Source organism: Lynx rufus, unplaced genomic scaffold (genome assembly GCF_022079265.1).
Source record: "Lynx rufus isolate CCGP_SWC_20201006 ecotype Redwood Valley unplaced genomic scaffold, mLynRuf1.p SCAF_15, whole genome shotgun sequence".
NCBI lineage: Eukaryota > Metazoa > Chordata > Mammalia > Carnivora > Felidae > Lynx > Lynx rufus.
Window position 1 is genome coordinate 35,532,940 of NW_025814829.1, and position 25,838 is coordinate 35,558,777.

Genomic DNA, 25,838 nt, shown 5'->3' on the forward strand with positions numbered 1-25,838 from the left:
CCTTCTGCTTGCTAGATGGGATGCTGATCAATTCATAAATCACATAATAAAGACAATTAGATCTTCAAATTCACTCCGTTGAATTTTGTCCTTCTAACAGGACAATGCTATTTCCAAAGCGAACTTCTGATGGCATGTGGGGATAACAGGAGACACAGGAGTGGTACCCCAAGAACCCTTCAGAGGTCACTGTCTTTCTCACCATTTCTGAGGGCTGTTGGTAAGCCCCTCTCGATTTCAGCTCTGGTTTCTTGCATTCAAGCTACAAATCTAATTGGCTTTCCAGTCCGAAGTTAATGGGTCAGTCGAGATTGACGGGAGGCTGTAACAGATCATCAGTCCTTAGCCCTTGGTTCAGTCTACCATCTCACCTTTCCCCTGCAATTCTTTCCCATCTAACCTCCCCCTGAAGGGAGTCTGCTGGTTTAATCCACACTGGGGATTGCTGGCAGGGCACATGGCCTCCTTTTGGCCAGTCCATAGTCGATGAGGTTTTTGGGGTGATAGTGGGGTTCATGGGGTCCGGAGCCGACGGCCAAAAAAGAATTCTTGAAGACGTCTTTGGTGCAAAAAGGTGGTTTTATCGGAACATGGGGACAGGACCCATGGGCAGGAAGAGCTGCTCCGGGACCATGAGGAGATACTGGTTTTATACTATGGAGTTGGGGGACAGGGGAAAGCCTAGGGGAAGTTTCCAGTGAGATTTTCATATGCTAAAGACTTACAGGATATTGGAGAACTAGCTATTGTCAAGCTAGGGTTGTTTTTCCCCCTAGCAAAGCATTAGCATTAGACAGTAGGGAGTTCCTGGAGAAATATTTTACTCTGCTGGCCTCAAGTATTCATCAATGGGCTGCAAATTGTAAGGAAATTTAGTTCTATCTGCCATTTCCTTCTGCCTTTGTTTCCCACATCACTATCGAGGGGTGATGGAGACTTAGGTCCTTCATGACAGTGATCTCTATCAGTTAAGCATTGGTTTAAGTGCCAGAGGAATATCACACATATCCCACCTGGGGGTGGGGTGGGGGGATGTTTGCAGCAGCCAGTCAGCTTGCCTTATGCTCCCTCATCAATAGTGACAGATTTTTTTTTTATTTTTTTTTAATGTTTATTTATTTTTGAGAGAGAGAGAGCATTAGTGGGGGAGGAGCAAAGAGAGAGAGGGAGACACAGATTCCAAAGTGGGCTCCAGGCTCCAAGCCTGTCAGCACAGAGCCCAACATGGGGCTTGAACCCACAAACTGTGAGATCATGACCTGAGCCAAAGTCAGATGTTTAACTGACTGAGCCATCCAGGTGCCCCAGTAGTGACAGATTTTGATTATTGCTAGTATGTTGAGGTGCACTTGCTTGTGCTGTTTTGTGTAAATAAAACTCAGCTATTGCTAGCTGGGATCTCAGAGGCCAAAAAGTTGCAAGAGTTGGTGGGCACATGTTGGGCATTCAGGACCTGTTAGAGAGCTTGCCACCTCAAGTAAACTCCCATGTTAGATTAAGTCTGTCACAGAATGGATTAAACTGACACCAGGTCACTCACCAAACTCAAGAAAATTCCATACAATGAGGCACACCATAAGACACGCACAATCACCAGCCCCACAGCAGCTCTCTTGTAGGTATTATTTTGGCTCTGAGAATCCCAAAGACCTAGCTAAAAGAAATGGGATTGTTCAGATCCAGAACTGAGCAAACTACCTTCTGGTGTTATGGAAACCGGTCTGGGTCACCTGGCAGAATAACCAAGCAGCACTCGGAGATCTTGGAAGGCGGGAGGTTTGTTTTACACCGGTGGGCTCACAGGAGACCATTCTCCAGAGATCTGAGCCCCGAGCATCAGCAGAGGGGCCAATTTATAGTCTCTGTTACTTCCGCATTGCTCATTAGTAGTAATGTGGCGCCAGTGGCAAGCAGGGTGGGAAGAAGAACCAGGAAGGGGAGTCTTCAGGCAGGGACTGAAATTCCCCTATCAGTCCTGTCGGCCATCTTGTAACAGATGTTTCCCTATCACTGGCACACCTGCTTATCTTATGTCTAAAAACTACCATCCCAGAAGTTGCAGATAACTAGCAAAATAGAAAAAATTTACCGAAAACAACGTGGAATTACAATGGCCATTATGGGGAATGTTTCCATTAGATGAGATCATCCATTTAAAAAGTGCACTCAAAAGCAAGGATTCCCAAGGTAAGCAGAATGGGATAACTGCTTTAACTGGCAAGCAGAGGCTCCGAAAGGTTTCAAAATTCCAAAATAGTTTCATTAAAAGATTTATTGCAGGGGCACCCGGGTACCTCAGTCGGTTGAGCATCTGATTCTTGATTTCCGCTCAGGTCATGATCCCGGGGTCATGGGATGGAGCCCTGCTTAAGATTTTCTGTCTCCCCCACTCAAGCTCTCTCTCTCTCTCTCTCTCAAAATTAAAAAAAAAAAAAAAAAAAAGGTTCATTGCAAAAAGCATTTGAAAACGTGTACCTAAACAGGCCACAAGACTGACATAACTCCTACCACTTCCCTCTGTCTTTGGAATACTCCTCCTAGTGATCCTGTCTGAATTGCTTTTCTACTCTGAAAACACTGTTAAAGTTACCTTTTAAAATAAGATCACATGAGGAAAAAAAAAGACAAAAGAGAAAATTAGCCAATTAACTAATTAATTAATTAATTAAAATTTAAAAAGACCACTTAAGCTATAGGTGATTTTCAGGTCTCTGTCACTCCTTGGTCAAGTTAAAGAATTTCTTAAACCTCAGAAGGCTTCTCAAGAGTATTTTTTTAAGATTTTTTTTCTTAATTTTTAAGTAATCTACACACCCAACATGGGGCTCAATTCTACAACCCCAAGATCGAAAGTCAAATGCTCTTACCCACTGAGCCAGCCAGGCACTCCTTAAAAGTGTTTGTGAAAAGATTACTTTCTGAGCCCAGAGGGGAATAAAATTTCATCTTCTCTCTTCCTTTCCAAATCCAGATCCAATGGTTATTGTCTTTTTAATATGGTTTTGGAGTGGTGGTGGGGGTTCAAAGCCAACTGCCAAGAAAGAATTCTTGAGATATCGGGTGCAAAAAGGTGGTTTTATTAAAGCACAGGGACAGGACCCCTGTGCAGCAAGAGCTGCACTGGGGTTGTGAGGATTGACTGATTATATACCTGGGAGTTGGGGGAGGTAAAGGCAAGGGGAAACTTCCAAAAGGACGTTCATATGCTAAAGAGGACTCATAAGATACTGGAGGCCTAGCTATTGCCAACCTAAGGTTGTTTTTCCCCCTAGCAAAGTATTAACATTAAGACAGTAGGGAGTTCCCGGAGAAATGTTACACTCTATCTCAAGTATTTGCCAATGGGCTGCAGGTTATAAAGATTTAATTTAATTTACATTTTCTTCTTGCCTTTGTTCCCCACATCACTATGGAGGGGAAGGTGATGTTAGGGCTCCAGGAAACTGAGCCTATACGTTTCTGCAGATTGCCTTTTTTCTTGTAAATCATTGAGACAGTTGCAAAATGATAGAGACTCATGTCCTGCATGACTGTGATCTCTATCAGTTAACCATTTGTTTTTCTCCTTCCCGTGTTCTTGGGCAGCCTTAAGTTCCTGAGGAATGTCACACATGTCCTACCCAATGTGGGAGGGGGTGTGCAGGTTGTCAGCTTGCCTTCTGCTCTCTCCTTACTTTCACTCCTGGGAGTAACTATTTCCTTCTTCTGCTTCTTCTTCTTTTTTTTTTTTAAAGTAAACTCTGCCTCCAAGGGGCTCGAACTCATGACTCCGAGATCAAGACTCCCATGCTCTACTGACTGAGCCAGCCAGATGCTGCTAGCTCTTTCCTTCTTGTTTATCTCATTTTACATCCTTATGACAGTGGCTTGGCTTTCTGCCTGCCTGGGACATGCAGGTTGTGGGCTCCATCTTCAGCTATCTTTGAGAATGAGCCCACCCACCCCATCAAAGGAGGGATGCAGAAACTCGGAGCACAGTGAAGCGAGGCTTTAATCAACATTCTTGCAAGAGTGGGTGTCTGATGAACAGGCACACTCGGGGCAGTTACAGCAGACAACTTATCTCTTAGTATGCATGTCCCTCCCCTGATTCCTCATTGGCTGAGTGCTACAGAGCTTTACAGCCTTACCCAGTGTAGCCTATGCCCACGTAAGGCAAAAACTAGTCAGATTGGAACAAATGTACATTTCCTAAGGTGACAGCAGAGACTTTCAGTCCCTCCTTCGTTCTTTGGCACATGCTCATTGCAAAGCCTGAGAAAATAAGCCTGTGAAATGGAGAGGGGAAGAAGAACCAGGAAGTGAAGTGTCCAAGAGTTTGGGACTCCATTCTGGGAGAGAGGGGTGTCATATATATTTCCAAAAGTTGTAAACCTACTGTTAACTAGACAGCACAGCTTTTATTTGGCATTTCTGAAAATGAATCATCTCCCTTACTTTTCACACTCTAGATCTTTTGAAGATAGTATTTTTTACACTGTCTTTAAGGACACCTCTTTGGTCTATGAGGTTGTTAATACTGCCAGAAATAGTTACTATTTGTTCTGGCTGAAGCCTGATAAGGTATTTTAAAGGATTTAATAATTCTATAATCAGAAATCTGGCCAGACTGGAAGCTGATATTCAGAGACTTATAGGAAATTTTTTTTTTTTTAGGTTTTCTCCCATAAGCTGTATGAACCCAGACAGAGGGAAGGTATTTTCCTGGGTGGATGAGTATGTCCGTCCTTTGATACCTTTTAGGTGGCAACTCCATTCTTTGAGGAATTAAAAAGTAGCTGTCCTTTGTTTTACAAATCTAGTCTTCCCAGGCTCCAGAAACGATTCAAACACCACAAATATCCTTTTTATCAATTCAAAAACCTCCCCTTTTTTAACCTCAAAAGGTCTGTAAGTATAAAAATTCTGGTCCTAAGGAAACACAAGTCCTTCTGGAAAAACTTGCATTTATTTTTCCTTGTGCCTTTAAAATGTAAATGTTCAATACTGTACCTGGTATTCTCCAGGAACTCTATCTAGTCTGTCTCTTTTAAATGCAAATTACAGGGAGGTAATTCTTACCAAGAAAAAACAAACAAAGGGAAAAAGTCATTTGGAATTTGAATTGCCAAGGACAAATACAAATCTTAAGTATCTTCTCCACAAATGGAAAAAAAAAAAAGCTTTAGCCACCTAAACAGATAACCTTAACTTATTCCATCTACCAGAAAAACAAACTCAGATCCAACTTTTATAACTAGTAAATTTTGTATATATTTCCATATGGCAGTAATTTTATTTTATTTTAAAAAAAAATTTTTTTTTCAACGTTTATTTATTTTTGGGACAGAGAGAGACAGAGCATGAACAGGGGAGGGGCAGAGAGAGAGGGAGACACAGAATCGGAAACAGGCTCCAGGCTCTGAGCCATCAGCCCAGAGCCTGACGCGGGGCTCGAACTCACGGACCGCGAGATCGTGACCTGGCTGAAGTCGGACGCTTAACCAACTGCGCCACCCAGGCGCCCCTTTATGGAAGTAATTTTAAAACAGAAGCTATAACTTCTCTGTATCTGTTCACCTATGTCTATAAACATGCATTGCAGGTATGTGGTGTTTTCTACCTTTAGATGGTATTGCTAAAATTAATTTGTAAAAGAGCTCTACTTAGTTGGTTTGGAGGCAAATGCTTGTAAGGATTGGACATTCTAAAAGTCTCAAAAAATAGAAACTAACCCAAACGTTTTTCAAGTTCATGTGATTTGGAAAACTATTTGATATAAAAGCTAGTTTAAGGTTGACAATTTAATTAAAACAAACACGTCTGTAGAGTCATCAAGGTTAAATATAAAACTTTGATCATCAAGATTAAATATAAGACTTTGATTCTACCTGAGTTTACAAGCCAAATAAAATAAATACATGGTATCTCTTACAAGATCTGTCCACAAATAAAAATAATAGCCTGGGATAATGGCCGACTTTGTTTAATGAAGTTTTTTTTTTTAATTTTTTAGTTTATTTGTTTATTTTGTGAGAGAGAGGGCACAAGCAAGTGTAAGCAGGGGAGGGGCAGAGAGAGGGAGAGAGAGAGAGAATCCCAAGCGTCCCTGGACTGTCAGCACAGAGCCTGATGTGGGGCTCAAACTCACAAACCGTGAGACCATAACCTGAGCCAAAACCAAGAGTCAATTGCTTAACTGACTGAGCCACCCACGTGCCCGTGCCGCTCCTTTTGATCAGGAGACCAGGTATACGTCAAGGTCTTGAGAAGAAAATAGATGCTGCAATTCAATGGAAAGTAACACTCACCACCTACACTGCCATCAAAATGAAAGAAAGATTCTCCTGGATGGGTGCAAGCCACATCAAAATAGATCCAGACCATTGCTGTCAAGACAATTGGGAATTCACCGCTACAGGTGATCTTAAATTAAGGATTTCCAGGGCCATCCAGGCCCTAGAAACACAAGGCATCATGAAGTAGACAGCTTTCCCCAAGATCACAGATCAAGAAATTTCTCTTTCACCTACCCTCACTTTTTAAAATCCCCTCTATACATATTAAAAAAGCTCCCCCCCAAATAAATAAATGAATAAATAAATAAATAAATAAATAATAAAAAGGCCCAAACCTTTCTTATTAATACTTTTTAATTAGTATTACTTTTTAATGTGTTAATACTAGTATTAATACATTAATAATAAAAATTTTGCATTAAAGAATTTAATGTAAAGTATTTTACATTAAAGCACATTAATACTTTAGTAATAAAGTATTAATTATTAATACTTTTTAATGTATTAATACTTATTAATACATTTATTAATCATTCATTAAAAAGCTGACTAGAGAGTGCTTGTCCCTATCTGTCCTACTTCCCTTAAGTTTCCTCTGTGGACTCTTTTTTAACCTGTGTCTTACTCTTACTGACCCTCTCTTTTTCAAAAGGTCAGGTACATGGGAATGCAAGGTGGTGTAGCCACTCTGGAAAACAGTATGGAGGTTCCTCAAAAAACTGAAAATAGAACTACCCTACGACCCAGCAATTGCACTACTAGGCATTTATTCACGGGATACAGGTGTGCTGTTTTGAAGGGACACATGTACCCCCATGTTTACAGCAGCACTATCAATAATAGCCAAGTATGGAAAGAGCCCAAATGTCCATCGATGGATGAATGGATAAAGATGTGGTGTATATATATATATATATATATATATATATATATATATATATATAATGGAGTATTACTCGGCTATCAAAAACAATGAAATCTTGCCGTTTGCAACTACGTGGATGGGACTGGAGGGTATTATGCTAAGTGAAATTCGTCAGAGAAAGACAAAAATCATTTGACTTCACTCATTTGAGGACTTTAAGAGACAAAACAGATGAACATAAGGGAAGGGAAACAAAAATAATATAAAAACAGGGAGGGGGACAAAACAGAAGAGACTCACATTTATGGAGAACAAACAGAGGGTTACTGGAGGGATTGTGGGAGAGGGGATGGGCTAAATGGGTAAGGGGCACTAAGGAATCTACTCCTGAAATCACTGTTGCACTATATGCTAACTAATTTGGATGTAAATTTTTTAAAAAATTAAAAATAAAATTTAAAAAAATAAATTAAATAAAATATAGAAATACAGCTAAAATATAAATGTCCTTCAGATAACAGTAACAAAAAAATTAAGGGAAAACAGCCATATTCATTAATTTGGCATGAAATGAATTAAATATTTATATGACCAATGTGTTTATTTAATTGGCTAATTTTTTCAGATCTCAGGTGCAAATTTGAATAAAGCGTATTGTTAGTTTCTTGAGAATAAAAAAAAAAGGGTCAGGTACAGGCCAAACACCCTCTTATGCCAGCTTAGCAAATCCTGGCCACAATAACTGATCCGTCTGACTGTTGGCTCTGTCAACATCTAGATAGTGCAAAAGAACTTGAACTGGTCTTCATTTCTGCAGATGTGAATATCTGGTAGATGCAGTATGGAAGATGGGAAAAACAACAAGGTATAGTGTCCATGACCAGAAAATACTCCAGTCAGAAATTAACATCTTAGCCTGAGTGGTACTCCAAAATTGTCATGTCCTAGCTACATGGACTACCCAACAAGGAGTTTGTGCAATCGTCAGTGAAAACTGTTGCTTCTATGTAAACTAAATGGGACAATATCTAACTTAAGTCTGTTAAAGGAAAGAATTCTTATTTTTCATCAGACAAATGAAGCACAGACATTCTGTTGGACTGATCTATTTCCAGCGTTGGGGGGACTGATTTAATGGTGTGTGGGGACATGTGCTTCAATTTGTTCTTTTCTGTTTGTTCATCTTCATTCTAATCTATGATCTTTTCTCTCTTTGCAGATCTCTTACCACTCAATTACTAGCTCAATTTCTTTCTCTACAGTGACTAGCTCTGCTTTCAGTGTGTGAAACTTCCAGGAAAGTTTCAGAGGAGGGAACTGTAAAGTCCCAAGGCAGGTTGCCCCATGATGTGCCACAATGGCATATTGTCTATGTGGAGTTAAAGTTACTTAAGAAATGGCCAGTGCAGGGGCGCCTGGGTGGCTCAGTCGGTTGAGCGGCCGACTTCGGCTCAGGTCGTGATCTCGCGGTCCGTGAGTTCGAGCCCCGCATCGGGCTCTGTGCTGACGGCTCAGAGCCTGGAGCCTGTTTCGGATTCTGTGTCTCCCTCTCTCTGACCCTCCCCCGTTCATGCTCTGTCTCTCTCTGTCTCAAAAATAAATAACGTTTAAAAAAATTATGCAAATTGATTATATAGGATCCATGCCTACATCAGACAATAAACTGTACATGTGCATGATTGTAGACACATGGTCAGGAATAGGATTACTCTATCCTTACAGGAAAAATCATCAAAAGTGTGCCATCAGAGCATTAGAAATAGAGATGCTTGCTATGGTATCCCAGCCTTCATAAAATCAGCAGAGCACCCACTTCACAGAAAGAGGAATATCAGAATGGGTTATGGAACAAGGCACGATGTGGAATTTCCTCTTGTCCTGTAACCCAACTGCCTCTGGGTCAATTGAAAGATATAATGGCTTACTCCAGCAGAAGTTTAGGTTGCTTACTAACGATCCAGATATGAAAGCTTGGACTAAAACAGTCTGGGAGGTGGCAAGATCTCTAAACCATAGATAGAGATAGGACGGAATAATTGGGGCACCTGGGTGGCTCGGTCAGTGAAGCCTCCGACTTCAGCTCAGGTCATGATCTCATGGTTCGTGAGTTCAAGCCCTGCACAGGGCTCTCTGTTGTCATTGCAGAGCCTGTTTTGGATCCTCTGTCTCCCTTTCTCTCTGCCCCTCCCCTGCTCACACTCTCTCTCACTCACTCTCAAAAATAAATAACATTTAAAAATACATAAATAAATAGGGGTGCCTGGCTGGCTTGTCCGTTAAGCGTCCAACTGTGGCTCAGGTCATGATCTTGTGGGTTTGTGAGTTCAAGCTGCACGTTGGGCTCTGTGCTGATAGCTCAGAGCCTGGAGCCTGCTTCAGGTTCTGTGTCTCCCTCTATCTCTGCCCCTCCCCTGCTTGCACTCTGTCTCTCTTGCTCTCAAAAATAAACATAATAAACATTTAAAAAATTTTTTTAATAAATAAAAATGCAGAAAAACACCCATTTAAAAAATGATGGAAAAATTCCTATTGAATTAGTACTGTAGACACCCACAGAGATAAGAATTAGCACTAACTAATTAATCCAAATCAAAAACCCCCGAATCTAAATTAAAAGGAAAAGTATTGATCATTATTTATTAGTAGACCTACTGCCAATAAAACCTACTGGGGAACCAAAGGAAAAAGCATATTACATCAATTAAAGAAAATAATATGGTGCTTCTATAAAAATTTCAGGCATGACGAACACCATCTTTTATAGTAGGTGTCTAATATTTAGCCTAGCATGGTGCAGTACAATCATGCTTTGGGCCATGATAACAGGGTTTCTTGAGTGGCAAGAACAACATCAAGAAAGAATTAAAAATGTATAGGACACTACCTTTATTTTGCAGGCATGAATTTGCTATGCATCTTCAACTATTTAAAAAAAAATTTTTTTTAGCGTTTTATTTATTTTTGAGACAGAGAGAGACAGAGCATGAACGGGGGAGGGTCAGAGAGAGGGAGACACAGAATCTGAAACAGGCTCCAGGCTCTGAGCTGTCAGCACAGAGCCCGACGCGGGGCTCAAACTCACGGACCGCGAGATCATGACCTGAGCCGAAGTCGGCCGCTTAACCGACTGAGCCACCCAGGCGCCCCGCATCTTTAACTATTAATATTCCTAAGCGGGCAATACAGCACCCGGCCTATTGCCATTGTCAGATACCATACCCACTATGGTAGCAACGGTTGCTCCTCCCACAGCACCAGCAATTTCCAATTGAAATGCCACCTTCTGGTCCAGATACAAGTCCACTGTCTGTGACATGCTCCACTCCCTCCACTCACCTTATTGCAACTGAGGACTCACCAGCATCACCAAGCCCCACCTGTCTCTGCCACCCTTCATTATTGGCACCATCTGTTTTCTGGGAAACCTTCAATCCACGAGAAACCAAATACTTAGGGAAGCCGATAACGCAGTCGCAACCTCCACTTTAATTTCTGCAAGAATCAACAAGGATCCTGAACAAGGGAAAATTCCTATTAAATTAGTATTGCAGGCATCCACGGAGATAAGGATTAGCACTAATTAGTTCATCTAAATTAATCCCCCAGTATCTAAATGAAAAGGAAAAGTATTGATTTAAAAACATAATGATATATATAGTACTGGGGAAATTATAGCACCTGCTGCTATAGCACCCCTAAGAGATATTGATGTGGAGAATGAAGATTGGCCTGAACTGCTAACTGGTTTTTGGTATTACAACCCAGAGTATATACCAAGACAACCAGGCGGTGACTTTCATACTTATCTTACCGAATCAAATGCAGCATTGCACACATGGCAAGAGACTCCATAAACATGAACCCAATTTAATTCCTGATTTACTTTGTGTGCTAGCATTTCTTTGGGGAAAAAAAAGCAGCTGCTGATTATGCAGAATGGGCAATTAGGTCTTTAAATATAAATAGACAAAAAAAATGGATCATTTACTACACTCCCAATTTATACTCTTTAATCCCTATTCACCTATTACAAAAATAAGGGTAGGGGAGGCTGGGTGGCTCAGTCGGTTAAGTGTCTGACTCTTGGTTTTGGCTTAGGTCATGATCTCAGGGTTCTTGAGTTGGAGCCCCGCATTGGGCTCCTTGCCATCAGCACGGAGCCTGCTTAGGATTCTTTTTCTCTCCCTCTCTCTCTGCTCCTCCCCTGCTCATGTTTGCTCACTCTCTCTCTCAAAATAAATAAGCTTAAAAAAATAAAATAAAAATAAGAATAGAAACTGGGGTGCGTGGGTGGCTCACTCGGTTAAGCATCTGACTCTTGATCTCAGCTCAGGTTTTGATATTAGGGTCATGAGTTCAAGCCCTGCATTGGGCTCCACACTGGGCATGGGGACTTAAAAAAAAAAAACAAAAAAAGGAATAGATCCTTAGTCACTATGTCCAGACTTTAAAAGAACAAGGACACCCTGTAAGGTATATGGAGGACACATAGGAAATTTAGCATAGTATACGTATCATTATCTGTCATGGTATATACATCAGGCTTCTATCTCACATCACAGATTTCTACCCCAAGAATATGGGAACCTATGTTAATAAAACCTCTCCCAGTTGTATCGGGACCTATAGTAGTAGCCTATACCCTGAAATTTAATATAGACAACTTTCAAGCCAGACATCGATCCCCAAATTCTGCTCAGTTTTATCCACCTTCACTTATGCCCAGTTTACAACTTATGCCCAAAACAGATTTGCTAAAAAGGGAAGAAACAGTTACAGTTCCTTATGGGACTCATACGAGGTTTAATGGGAAGAACAGTGACAGCCACTTTTTCTCAATTTCAGATCGATCTAATCACATTAGATTTTTAAAATTTTGAAAGCAAACAATCTCAATTGAACACACACACGGCAGTTTTGTCAACATTGTGTATGTGGATGGATAAAATTAGCAATATATTACAAAACATAAATGAATTTCATATGGAAGTAAACAGAGCAATGGGAATTTGACATAAAGCAGTTGGAGAAAATGCTAAAAATAATGAAACACTTAAAAAAGTGCCATAACATATGTTTCTCTAACTGTAGATTGTCAATGTTGAAGATTGAAATCTTAGAAAAGCTATAATCTCAGGGCAATATTGGTCACCTGAGACAATAGACAACCCAACCAGAAGTAAAGTAGATACCGCACATCCTAAGTGGTTGTGATTCCTTGGATAGCTGGGAAATCATGAAATCAGATATTGACACCTGAAGGGTGAAACATGACATTGGGTACCACACTTTTTCAGTTCCCTGATATCAAAAGGGAGAATGGAGTCTACAGGCCACAGAAAGTTCCCTTATGATGGAAGGAAAACATGTTTGTAAGGATATGTTGTTGGAATGGAACCAAAATACCTTTATAACTGCTGGACCTTTGAATATACCTACCTATGATTACAAGGACCTTTGACTAGGGCCTTGATGCCTTCTTTCCCAGTTACATATAACATGGGAAACTGAACCAGGATAGTATGCCCTAAGCCAAATCTCATGTTAGCCTATTGGAGTCAAGGGAAAAATAAGGAACATGACAAGATAGGATGTGTAAAAATAGAATAGGTAATAAATATGTCAATGGAAGGTAAAAAGGTATTTAGGTCAATGGAAGATAAAGAAACTATTAAATGAAAGACAGATACCCTATGTTTTCACTCTTATGTGGATCCTGAGAAACTTAACAGAAACCCATGGGGGAGGGGAAGGAAAAAAAAAAGAGGTTAGAGTGGGAGAGAGCCAAAGCATAAGAGACTCTTAAAAACTGAGAACAAACTGAGGGTTGATGGGGGGTGGGAGGGAGGGGAGGGTGGGTGATGGGTATTGAGGAGGACACCTTTTGGGATGAGCACTGGGTGTTGTATGGAAACCAATTTGACAATAAATTTCATATATTGAAAAAAAAACTATTAAAATAACCAGAGACATATTAGATGTCCTGAAATTACTCTAATAAATGTAGAGGACGCCTGGCTGGCTCAGTTGGTGGAGCATGTGACTCTAGATATTGGGATCATGAGTTCGAGCCCCACATTGAGTGTGGAGATGAAGGAAGGAAGGGAGGGAGGAAGGAAGGGAGGAAAAGAAGGAAGGGAAGGAGGGAAGGAAGGTACTTTAAAAAAAAATCTAACAAATGTAAATCATACATTAGAAGTGAAATTGTTTTGGGGCGCCTGGGTGACTCAGTCAGTTAAGCATCCGACCTTGGCTCAGGTCATGATCTCACGGTTCGTGAGTTTGAGCCCCTTGTCAGGTTCTGTGCTAACAGCTCAGAGCCTGGAGCCTACTTCGAGTTCTGTGTCTTCCTCTTTCTCTGCCCCTTCCCCGCTTGTACTCTGTCTCTCAAAAATGAATAAATACTTTTAAAAATTTTTTTAAAGAAGTAAAATTGTTTTGATACTGATTACGGAAACTTTCAACTTTTAAGGCTTGTGGGCCCTGCTCCTGGGCTCCTAGGGAAGCTATACTTCAACAGTTAACAAGGTCAAAATGACTCAGCAAAACCTCAAAGCATGGGCTCTATTTCTGCCCCGAGCACACATTGTGCATCTACTTCATTAAAGAAAGTAACCAAAATGGAGCATTCTGAACACAAAAGATAAGAAGGAAGAAACTTCCCTGGTTTCCGTAAGCTTAAAGTCAGTCAGCCCTGCATATACTAGAAACTTAAGGTCTGCAACTTTATGAAATGTCCTTTGTCTAATAATCTGTAACTTTTTCTGTAAAAAATGTATATAAGCCTACACCAAATGTTCCTTTCCCAGATCTTTGCGAAGATTGTGTATCCTGGGCAGATGTTCTACCTTGGGCTCTAATAAAACTCTTTTCCTTTTTTTTTTTTTTTTTTTTTTTTTTTTTAGGAATTCTGAAAGGTTTGTTCATTTTGCATCAAAACAAAGTGATACAAAACGAAGTAAGTTGTGTCAGGATGTCATCATCTCATCTGTCCTTGCAGATAAGAGCTCAGTCACTCAGCTGCTGAGGGGCTCCACTAGGGCTTGTCAATAAAAACATGTGAAGAAACAACTATGGCAAGCAGACATTTAGAATTGCAAATACAGAGAGGGTTTTTTTTTTAATACTTTGCCAATTTTTTTTAATGTTTACTTCTTTTTTAGAGACAGAGTGAACAGGGGAGGGGCAGAGAAAGGGGGACAGAGGATCTGAAGCCGGCTCTACGCTGAACGCCCGGTGTGGGGCTGGAACTCACAAACCATGAGATCTCGACCTGAGCTGAAGTCCATCACTTAACCAACTGAGCCACCCAGGCGCCCGTCCCATGGAGAGTTTGTGAGGACTATTGGACCGTGTTTGGTCTGGGGGAGACTACAATTGGCTGAAATAGCAACCTGAAAACCATGGGGCAGTTAGTTCCAGCAAAGGAGGCTCTTTTACCAGCAGTGGCAAAAACCATGCAGCAGCTCCTGGAGGATTATCTTGCCCATCAACACCATCACCCTTGTTCCCTAGCAACGTGCTCGGGGCTCCATCAACGCAGGACTTTTACTTTTGCACTGGCAACTGGAAGTCAGCTCCCAGTTGGCTAAGCTGGCTCTCCCAATACCAGCTCATATAAAGGTGCATCTCCTTTATATAAGGTCCAACTAAATTTGGACTTTTTTTTTTTTCATCTCCCCTTTACTGGAATGATAGTGTGATTCTTCTATCGTTGGTTTGGATTATGTCTTCATGGTTTATTAAAACACATTATCTTGTATGCTATTGGCTTGTGAAATTTCCAAATGCATTGTGTTAAATACATTGTTGACAAAGACAAACTCAGTCTCTGAGCATTAATTTGCCTCCCCGAAGAAAACAGTCTTCAGGAGGAATACGCACATTTGTTATGAGGGCCTGTCATTCCTCAGACGCCCTGTACCGCCAACTTACCTTGGTGGCCTGGTCTAACTCAACACTTTTCCTGTAGTAGGTTTCTGGCCACTATGAACAGCAAGGCCCATTCATGTACCATATATGCTCCCTCAGTTGACCAAGGACAGCCAGATCCTCCAAGCCTATGAAGCTTGGGCCATCCCCAACCATGAGCATAACCTCCAGGGCAGGGGAACCCACCTCCCAAAAACATCCTTCTGAGGCCCGCACCTTGAAACCGGCGACAGTCCCCATTTGGGCTGGCTGCCTGATGGAGTCCCAGCCTTACCAGTAATCAAGATTCCCAGGTGTCTTTTAGTGAAGGACACCCAGCCCAGCCCATGAGGTTCCACCTTGACCAGGCAGTCCAGATTCTTCCAGCACAAGCTTCAGAAGACAAATACGAACACCTGTGTAGGTTAGGGCTTGGAATTGGGCAGATGTCACGGACAACCAAGAGCCCATTTGTGTTCTAGTCTCTCCTCACACTTCCCCGGTTCCCAAATCCTGCCTTCCCTGCCCTACACATCCTATATGTGCAATACACATCCCATTAACCAGATTTGGGCAGCCAGGGCCTTGCAAGCCTGTGGAACTCAGGCAGTCCACAGCCATCCTCATAGCTTCCATTGGCAGAGTAGCTGACCCACTGAAGATCTTTCTAAAGCAGCAGCTTTAAAGCGGTGACAATAAGGCTCCGTGTGGCCTGAATGCCTAATGGGGGTCCTGGGATTCTGCTGCGATCAAGGTTTCTAGGTATCTCTTATTAGATACCCAGCCCAGCCCTCAGGAAGCAAGTCCTGGCCAGGCAGGCCAGATTCCCCCAGCTCTGCCTCCAGGGGGAGTATGCACATTTGCGTAGACTGAAGATTTGGGACTAAACAGATGCCACATACCCCAAAGTCGCGTCCTGTTAATCTGCCTCACCAGACATTGCCCTATTCCAGATCCTTGGCTATCCTGACCTCTGCAAACTGAATACACACTGTCCACCCTATGTCATCCAGCCTTGGGCTGCACCTGGACCCCAACCACCTGATCAGCCTCACAGCAGAGGGAACCCACCTCCCAAAAATCTTGTTGAGATGACAGCTTGAAACCGGTTAACAGTCCCAATACGAAGTGGCGACTTGACGGGTCCCAGGCTTTTCCATCAAGCAAGTCTCCCGGGTGTCTCTTATTGGAGGTACCCCAGCCATCCTGTCCGGCCTCACCCTAGCAAGGCAGTCCACATTCCTCCAGCACTGCCTCAGAGGAATATGCACATTTGTGTAGGTTAAGACTTGGAATTAATCAGATGCCATGTATTCCTACCACCGTCTCTTCTCACCCAACACTGCCCTGTCCTGGGTCACTGGCTATCCGGACTTGCACTGCCCACTCATGTGCAATCCACACTCGGTCAGCATTTCTTCGGCTGCCAAGGCCCTCCGGCCTCTGGAGCTCAGGCAGGATGTCCACCATCTGAATAGATTCCAGGGTGGAGGAAGCCCACCGTCAGAAAACTGCTCCGAGCCCCCAGCTGTGAAAGGGTGCCAGTGACTCTCCACACGGACTTGCTGCCTGATGGTCCCAGGCTTCACAAGGCACCAGGACCCCCAACTGCCTCCCAATCAAGAGATACTCTGTCCCGCCTGCCCAGCCTCTCCCTCACAAAGGAGCTGAAAAACCTCCAGATCGGCCTTTGGAGGAATATCACACAATGGGAGGTAGACCTTGTGATCAGGCCAACGTTCTGGCCTTCTCCTAGACCTCGGCCTCTCCTGATGCTTGCTCTCTTCCAGGTCCCCGGCAAGCCTAACGTGCACGTCCCTTCACCCAACATTGGGCAGCCAAGCCCTCCAGGCCTGTGAGGCTAGGGCCCAGGCCCAACCACCTGCATTGCCTCAAAGGTAGATGTAGATCCCCGGCTGAAAATCAGACTGAGACACCGCTGAAGTGGGCTACTGTCCTGCCCCTGGAGGACTGGCTGCCTGATGTGGACTGGGCTACAGTGGTAATTAGGCTCCCAGGTATCTCTTATTGGTGGATACCCCAGCCAGCCCCCAGGGTCCAGCCCTGGCAAGGCAGCCCTGAGGACTACAGCTCTGCTTTCAGGGGAATGTACCCATGTGTGTATGTTAGGGATTAGAACTAGGCAGATGACAGTTATCCCCCACAGTCCTGCCTGTCCAGGCGTCTCCCAACTTTGCCCTCTTCCAGACACCTGGCTATCCTGATATCTCTCAGCCAGCCTTGGCCTGCAGGGGCACTCCAGGCCTGTGGAGTTCCAGCCTGACCTCAACCGCCTGATTGGTCTCACTCAGGGTGCAGAAAGCCTACCCCCTACGCCCTGAAAATCTTTGTGAGGTAGCAGCTTCAAACTGGCCACAGTCAGTACCCATTGAGACCGGCTAGCTGATAGGTGAGGCTCCAACAGCAAGTGGGGCTCCCAACTGGCTCTTTTTGGAAAATCCCCTGGCCTGACTTCAAAATCCAGCCTTGACAAGGCAATTTACATTCCTCCAGTTTTGCCTTCAGGGGGAACATTTCCATTTATATAGATTAGTTAGAGGCCATGGATCCCTGCAAGAGCCCTCTTGTGATCTCCTAACATTGCCCAGTTCCAGGTCCTTGGCTCCCCTCATCAGTGCAAACAGCGCACGAGCAGTACGCACCGCACCGTAACAGCAGTTCTTCCCGACCAACTGCATAGCCTCTGGGGCAGAGGCAGCGCCCCTCGAAATCTTTCTGAGGTGACGGCTTTAAACTGGCGACAGTCAGTCCCCATTTGGACCGGATGCCTAATGGCATCCTGGGCTTCTCTTGCAGTCAAAGCTCCCAGGTGTCTCTTGGTGAAGGATATGCCACCAGTTTGCCCATCCCACCTTGGCAAGGCAGTACAAATTCGCCCAGCTTTTCCTTCAGGGGAAATATAGGTAATTGTGTAGGTTAGGACTTGGAATTAGGCAGATGCCATGGTGCCCCAGGAGCCTGCTTTGAGACCTTGCCTCTCTTGCCACTTGCCAGTTCCACGTTCCATGGCTTCCTTGACCTGCACAGCCCATATGTGCACAGTACACACTGCCAGCCAGACTTGGGCAGCTAGAGCTCACAGGCCTGTGGAGTTCAAGCCCATCCCCGACCACCTGCGTGGCTTCCAGGACAGAGGGAGCCACCCCTCGAAAATCTAATGGGCGGCTTTAAACCGGTACTATTAAGTCCACATTTGGACCGTCTGCTTGATGGGATCCAGGGCTTATCAGGAATCTAGGCCCAAATGTCCACTGACTGATGAATAGATAAAGGAGATGTGTTAGAGGAGTGACTGGGTGGCTCAGTCAGTTAAGCGCTGGACTCTTGATTTCAACTCAGGTCATGATCTGGCGGTTTATGAGTTTGAGCCCCCACTCGGGGGGGCTCTTTCTCTCGCTTTCTCTCTGCCCCTCCCCCATCCGTGCACTTGCACACACACACTCTCTCTCAAAATGAATAAACTTAAAAAGAAGATGTGGCATATATATATGTACATACACACACACTCACACACACGCAATGGAATACTACTCAGCAATCAAAAAAGAATGAAATCTTGCCATTTGCATCAATGTGCTTGGAGCTACAGTGTATTATGCGAAGTGGAACAAGTCAGTTAGAGAAAGACAAATACCACATGATTTCACTCATATGTGGCCTTTAAGATACAAAATAGGTGAACATAGGGGAAGGGAGAAAAGAGGGAAGCAAACCATAAGAGACTCTTCAGTATAGAGAACAAACTGAGGGTTGTGGAGGGAGGGAGACGGGGGTTGGGCTGAATAGGTGATGGGTATTAAAGAGGGCACTTGTGTTGAGTACTGGGTATTATATGTAAGTGATGAATCACTAAGTTCCACTCCTGAAACCAATATTACACTATATGTTAACTAGAATTTAATTTTTAAGTTTATTTTGAGAGAGAGCACACACACAAGCAGAGGATTGCTGAGAGAGAGGGAGAGAATCCCAAGCAGCTTCCACACCATCAGCACAGAGCCCAATGAGGGGCCCAAACCCATGAACCATGGGATCATCACCTGAGCCAAGGTCAAGAGTCGGATGCTTTACCAACTGCATCATCCAAGCATCCCCAACTAACTATATAAAAATTTGAGGGAAAAAAAAAAAAAGTCTAGGCTCTCAGGAGTCTCTTAGTGGAGGATATCCCAGCTAGCCTGCCTGGCCCTGCCCTTATAAGGCAGTCTAGATTCCTCCAGCTTTGCCTTCAGGGGGAATATGCATATTTGTCAAGGTTAGGGCTTGAAATGCTGTAAATGCCACTGACCCCAATGGCCCATTCATGAGATCTGGCCCCTGCCTACCATGATCGGCATGGCCCACATATGGGCCCGGTCGCATACTCACCTGGTCAGCTGGCCTTTGGCAGCCACAGCCGTGGTCTCACAGACCTAGAGCTTAGGCTGGTCCCCAACCACCTGTGTAGCCTTGTGTGGTGGAAGGCCACCCACGGAAATCGTTGAAGCTACAGCTTGAAACTGGCAACAGTCGGGGCACCTGGGTGGCTCAGTCAGTTAAGCGTCTAACTTCGGCTCAGGTGATGATCTCACAGTTTGAGTTTGAGCCCCACATCCGGCTCTGTACTGACAGCTCAGATCCTGGAGCCTGCTTCAGATTCTGTGTCTCCCCCTCTCTCTGCCCCTTCCCTGCTCATTCTCAGTGTCTGTCTCTCAATAACAAATAAATGTTAAAAAAAAAAAAAGTCTAAAAAAAACCTGGCAATAGTCAATCCCTGTTTTGATGTGGCTGATGTGGTCCCAAGCTTCTACAGCAATCAAGCCCCTCGGTGTCTGTAACTGGAACATACTCACTCCAGCTTTGCCCTGGCAATGAAGTCCAGATTTATCCAGCTCTGCTGTAAGGGAAAATATGTGCATTTGTGCGGGTTAAGGTCTGAATTAGGCAGATATACCCCTAATAGCCTGCTTCTGTGATGTGGCCTCTGGACCCTTGCCCTGTCCCAGGTCTCTGGCCACCATAAATTGCACAGTCCGTTCATATGCAGTACCACTCAGCACCCTCTCAGGCCTTGGGATATTGTGTCTTCAGAGCCTGTGGTGCAGCCTCCAGGGTGAAGGGAGCCTACCCTCCAAAAATCTTAAGGCAGTAGCTTCAAACTGGGAACAGTTCCTATTTGGACTGGCTTCTTGATGGAACCCAGGCTTCTCCACCAATGAAGCCTCCTAGGTGTCTCTTACTGTAGGATATCTGGGCCAGCTAGCCTCGCCCTGCCATGACAAGACACTTCAGATTCCTCTAGCTCTGTCTTCAGGGCAACATGTGCATTTGTGTAGGTTAAAGTTTGGGACTTGGCAGATGCCCAAGAGCCTGCTCCTCTGACACAGATGCTTCAGACACTTGTTCTGTTCCAGGTCTCTGGCTGCCCTGACTTGCGTGGCCTATGCACGTCATCAAGGGATGTGGTGCCAGGGCTCTCAAGGCCTGCGGGGCTTGCACCCATCCCAAACAGTTGCACAGCCTCCACTGTGGAAGCCCCACCCCTGGAAATTCTGTGGCGGTGGCTTCTCATGGGTGCCAGTCAGTCCTTATTTGGACTGGCTGCATGATGGGCTAGCAGGCTTTTCTGGCAATCAAGGCCACCAAGTGACTCTTACTGGTAAGTGGTGATATAAAAGAAATGATAGAAGACACTAAAAAATGGTTTCTTCATGTTGCTATTTTTAAATACTTCTCTACAAATAAACTGCATGGACATAAGCTTCATTTCCATTTAAAGATAACCCTAATGGGATATGTTTTCTATTTAACATTAGATTTTGAAATGTTCAACACCTATGTAAGCTACACATAAAAATTCTGGTCAGATGCATGCAAAAAACAGTCCCAGTGAAGATCACCTTGATGAATGATCACTTTCACGTTTGTTTTATTTTAACATCAATGCTCATTATGCTTATTGTTTTAACAGATAAAAGTATAACTCCAACAATTAAAAATTGTGAAAGGCTCCAAAGCACCACAGTAGCTAGCACTGTTCAACTGGGTCACTGGCTGGACGATGATAGGTCACAGGTCTGCTGAGCCTTACCACCTGAAGTTTGGAGGCTTTCAAATGAACTACATTGAAACTGTTTTATTAATTTAAAAAACAGAAACAACAGCATTACTACCTTCAGTGATAGGAATTTCCTGGAACTTCTCTGCCAACTTGGAAGCTAGCTGGGAAACTTAAAGTTACCTCACAGGGGAAAAAACTCCAAAGTCCAGAGACAGTGTCTGATTCTACATCAGTTTCTTCTAGAACTCTGGTACCACTCAAGAAGCAATTTATATTAACATAGAATGTAGTCATTAGAATTGTTCTGTGATAATAATTAAACAATGATGTATGGTATCATAGGTCCACAAGTCACTGTTCTAAGTCAAAATAAACAAACAAACAAACAAACAAACTGTAAAAGTAATGAAAGGTGAACTACTAGATATGCAAAAGAAAATCTGGAAACTTAAAAAAAGAAGAACTGAATAGAAATGAACTTAAGAGTACATTAGATAATTGATTTTAATTGGTACATTAAAAAAATATAAAGTTTTATGCTTTAAAAATAATCCTTTTATTCATGAATAGATCCAGAGCTAATATACTGCTTTTTAAAATAAGTTTTGAAATAGCGAACAGAAAACTGACAATAGCTTCAGATGATTGCACTTACACATGGAAGGAAAAGTGTTTTTTAATACAGGCTAAACATTAAAAAAAAAAGTGCCATTTTAAAACCTTTTTCTTAATCGTATGAAAAGGAAATGATGAAAAACCATATTCAACTGAATGAAGAAACTAAAATTTTTGTTTCATCTGTGTTCCGAATCACTGATATATATGCACATTTTATACTGGTTCTTCATAGATCTGAGGTAGCACAGGTCAGCAGACCAACAGAACAATTCTACAAGGCACCATTGGTTTTGTGTGACAGAATGCTAGCTGACACCTGAGATCTAGAAATACAGAAAAAAAAATTCAAACATTAGTATATAGATTTTTCTTCAATTTTCTCTGATTTTATATTGGATTGATATTGATACTATATTCACTATGGTTTATCTTCTTGTTCAAGCAGGTTTTTCCTCAAATCTATTTGAAAGATTCCTTCACAGAGTCACAAATGAAAATAGTTCCTTTAGGTGTGCCCCTACACTCAACTGAACACCACTTAAGACCGTGGTTAGAACAGATTTATGTGTTTTTCCTGTGACAGGTATTTTCCAATAGATTCTTCCCCTATGTCTTTGTGATCTCTTTTTAGGTATCAATAAAGATCCCTGTATCTTCCTAGTGTTTCTGAAAATCCTTACATGCTTTAATCATGTGACTTCTTTCATGCTTTAATTGGCAATATGATTAATGTACAAAAGAAATCACATGATTAAAACCTGGAAGGATTTTTGGAAACACTAGGAAGATACACACACACACACACACACACACATTATATATACATATTCTTCTCTCACAGCAGCAGAGAGGCCGAAACCTAGTTGAAATATTACAGGATCATGGTGATAGTTCCTATAGCCATGCCATGCCATGCCATGCCATGGAACAGACCCTTCGCTAGGTCAAGATAATTTTACTAGAGTTCTGCTTTCAGAGCTGCAAGGCAAACCAACAATTATTGTCTCCATAAACACTGTTCTCAATCTTACTTGCAATCACAGAACACGGTCCAACAATTAATACTGGTCATTAAAACCTCTTAGAATCAGGGGCGCCTGGGTGGCTCAGTTGGTTAAGCGGCTGACTTTGGCTCAGGTCACGATCTCTCGCGGTCCGTGGGTTCGAGCCCCGGTCCGTGGGTTCGAGCCCCGCGTTGGGCTCTGTGCTGACAGTTCGGAGCCTGGAGCCTGTTTTAGATTCTTTGTCTCCCTCTCTCTGACCCTCCCCTGTTCATGCTCTGTCTCTGTCTCAAAAATAAATAAACGTTAAAAAAAATAAAAAAATAAAACCTCTTAGAATCTATTTTCCATGTCTGCTTCCTTTTACTAAGTATAGTATCTCTTGCATTTCTAACCATCTAGTTAAGAAATGGGCTGCATTATATAATATGCCATCACTGCGCAGCAAGTAAACCAGCATGGTAAAGTTATGCTACCACACCCATATAAAACCTATTCAATTAGTTACTAAACTCTATCCTGCTTAAATTGTACTCAAACTGTCATCCTAGACAATTATAAAACTCCCTTCAGGGGAGACAGAAATGATGATTAAGAGAAATTAACAAAATCATCAGAGAGATGCTTAGCAAACACTGAGGTGTCTGGGTGGCTCAATAGGTTAAGCATCCCACGCTTTTTTTTTTTTAACGTTTATTTATTTTTGAGAGACAGAGAACGAGTGGGGGAGGGGCAGAGAGAGAGGGAGACACAGAATCCGAAGCAGGCTTCAGGCTCTGAGCTGTCAGCACAGAGCCCGACGCGGGGCTCAAACCCACGAACGCGAGATCATAACCTGAGCTGAAGTCAGTTGCTTAACCGACTGAGCCATCCAGGCGCCTCAAGCATCCAACTCTTGATTTCGGCTCGGGTCATGATCTCACAGTCACAAGACTGAGCTCTGCGTCAGGCTCTGCTCTGAGTGTGGAGCCTGCCTGAGATTCTCTCCCTGCCTCTTTCTCTATCCTCTCCTGCCCCTTCACTCTCCTGCACACACGCTCCTGTGCACACACTCGCTTAAAATATATATATATGTGTGTATATATATATATATATATATATATATATATATATACATATATATGTGCTTAGTAAATACTAGTTTATACATTCTGCTGTTCATCTATAGGTCTTTATCTTTCATAAACAGCATGTCTATACAATAAACCTGTATTTCATCCTCTTCCAACTCATGAGTTCTAATACATTCATCATTTTCCTACCCATTTTCCTATCTTCTAAGATTTTTTTTTCACTTAATCAGCAATTTTCAAATTTCATTATCAGTGGAACTCTTTGTTCCAATTATATCTTATGGAGAATCCCACTACCTGAAGCAATCAAATGCAGAACCTCCCTGATAAAAAGAATAGGGTTGCCAGTAGACATACCTTGGAAATCATGGTTCTAAAACATTCAAGAAAGCGAAGTAAAGATACAGCCAATTGGAATTTCTTCATTTCCAATGGTTATAGTTAATTCCTTCCCTTGTTTCCAATTTTCAAGAACATTTCTTAAGAACAGTTGCTTTTACCTTAGCCCATTAATGGAATAAAAGCACAGTGCCTTACATACAGTTAAGTACTTGAATTCATATTTCTTTTCAAACTATTCAAAAATGCAAATTAGTAGAAGATGTAATCCCATGACTAGGTTATTAAAATCAGTTTTTAAAATATTTTAATATGTGATAGAAAAAACATTTTTTAAATTATCCTTGCTTCATAACTGTAACTGCTGTAGTTCAGTCCAAACACTACCCAAAAGACTCCTTAGACTCTCAAGAAAACAAAAATCATTTTAGTCATTCTGAGAAGATTATCTTCCCATGCAATCATTCTGTTGCTCTATTTCTGGATTAAAAAAAAAAAAAAAAAGCCTCAGTTATATATTCTATGCAGATTTCAAACCTGATTTCCTTCAAAGGCCAGGGAAAAAAGTTAAGTTTTGTCAAGCTTAGAAAGATTTTACAAAAGGTAAAAAATGAGAATTTTTTTCTAAAATAAGCTCATTTGTGTTCTCCAGGCTTTTCATAACCTCCTTCCACAGAAACAGAAGGCTCTTCAACTAACTTTTTAATAAATCTAGGCCTCAAAAACCAACTCCGTGCTTAAGTATAAAAGGCACCCCTGTTCTTCGATGTCCCTCACAGGCTGGACGGGCAGCACCAGGTGTGAAATCCGGCTCCAGAGGCCACTCAATTTGTCAGAGTCCATGTGGTTGAAGGAGCTGGGAGTGTCTGAGTTGGTAAACCTGGCCCAGAGGAAATCTCTCACTTTTTCTTCAGTTTCCCTTGGGCCGACACTTGCTTCTAATGTTTCCTCCTCTAGGAGAACAGTCAGGACCAGGGCCACATCTTTAAAGGCAGCATTCTCATGGTCACAATACTTGTAGAAGATTAAGGTAGAGCCTGCGGGAAGGGATTCAAAGTGGTGCACCACAGCAGCCTTCTGGCCATTCTCAAATCCTGAGCTCAGCTCCGTGTCAACCAACTGCTTGACCACGTCACTGTCCTGCAAGGTTCTTGAAGCCCCGTCAATCTGAATGGCAGAGACTTTCTGGGAAGAGGTATAGGCATCCGCAACGAGGTGGCTCAGGCACTTCAGGGTCTCTCTTCCCTCCTGAGCTGCTGTAAATATGATGGTGGCTGGCTCAGTGGGGTTTGAAGCATTGAGGTGTTTCTGGAGAAATTTACGTCCTCTCTGCCACAAAAAGGAACTCTGGCCTGGGAATTTATCCTTCAGTTGGCTGAAATGAACCAAAAAGGCCTCCAAAGCTGGATTTTTGGGCACTTGCTGGGCTGAAGAGGAATAGTAGCTATTACCCCAATTTAGCAAAACAAGAGTCGTGACCACAGAGCCAAAAAAGATGGAGCCTGTCAGAGAATGGGAAAATAAAACACAAAATTAGAGAGAAGGTGGATCAGAAATAAAATCTGTGGTAAACTGAAATGAGTTAGAGACACTGCCAGATTTTACTAATTGTGGTGAGTTTCTTTCGCCTGAATCCTTTAAACTTTGAGCTAATTTAGGTCTACCAGAAACACTTCTCTAATTTCTTAGATT

General features: G+C 42.7%; 1 protein-coding gene across 2 annotated transcripts in view; it reads right to left on the reverse strand.

Annotated features, from left to right (window-relative positions):
- Positions 1-23,658: 23,658 nt before the first annotated feature.
- Positions 23,659-25,838, reverse strand: part of LOC124510127 (torsin-1A-interacting protein 2-like) — a 37,098-nt gene continuing 34,918 nt past the window's right edge. For both annotated transcript variants that reach the window (XM_047076850.1, XM_047076851.1), the window contains exon 5: positions 23,659-25,648. In XM_047076850.1, the coding sequence (XP_046932806.1) occupies positions 24,858-25,648 (791 nt within the window). In that variant the 3' untranslated portion in view covers positions 23,659-24,857. The remainder of the gene's footprint in view (positions 25,649-25,838) is intronic.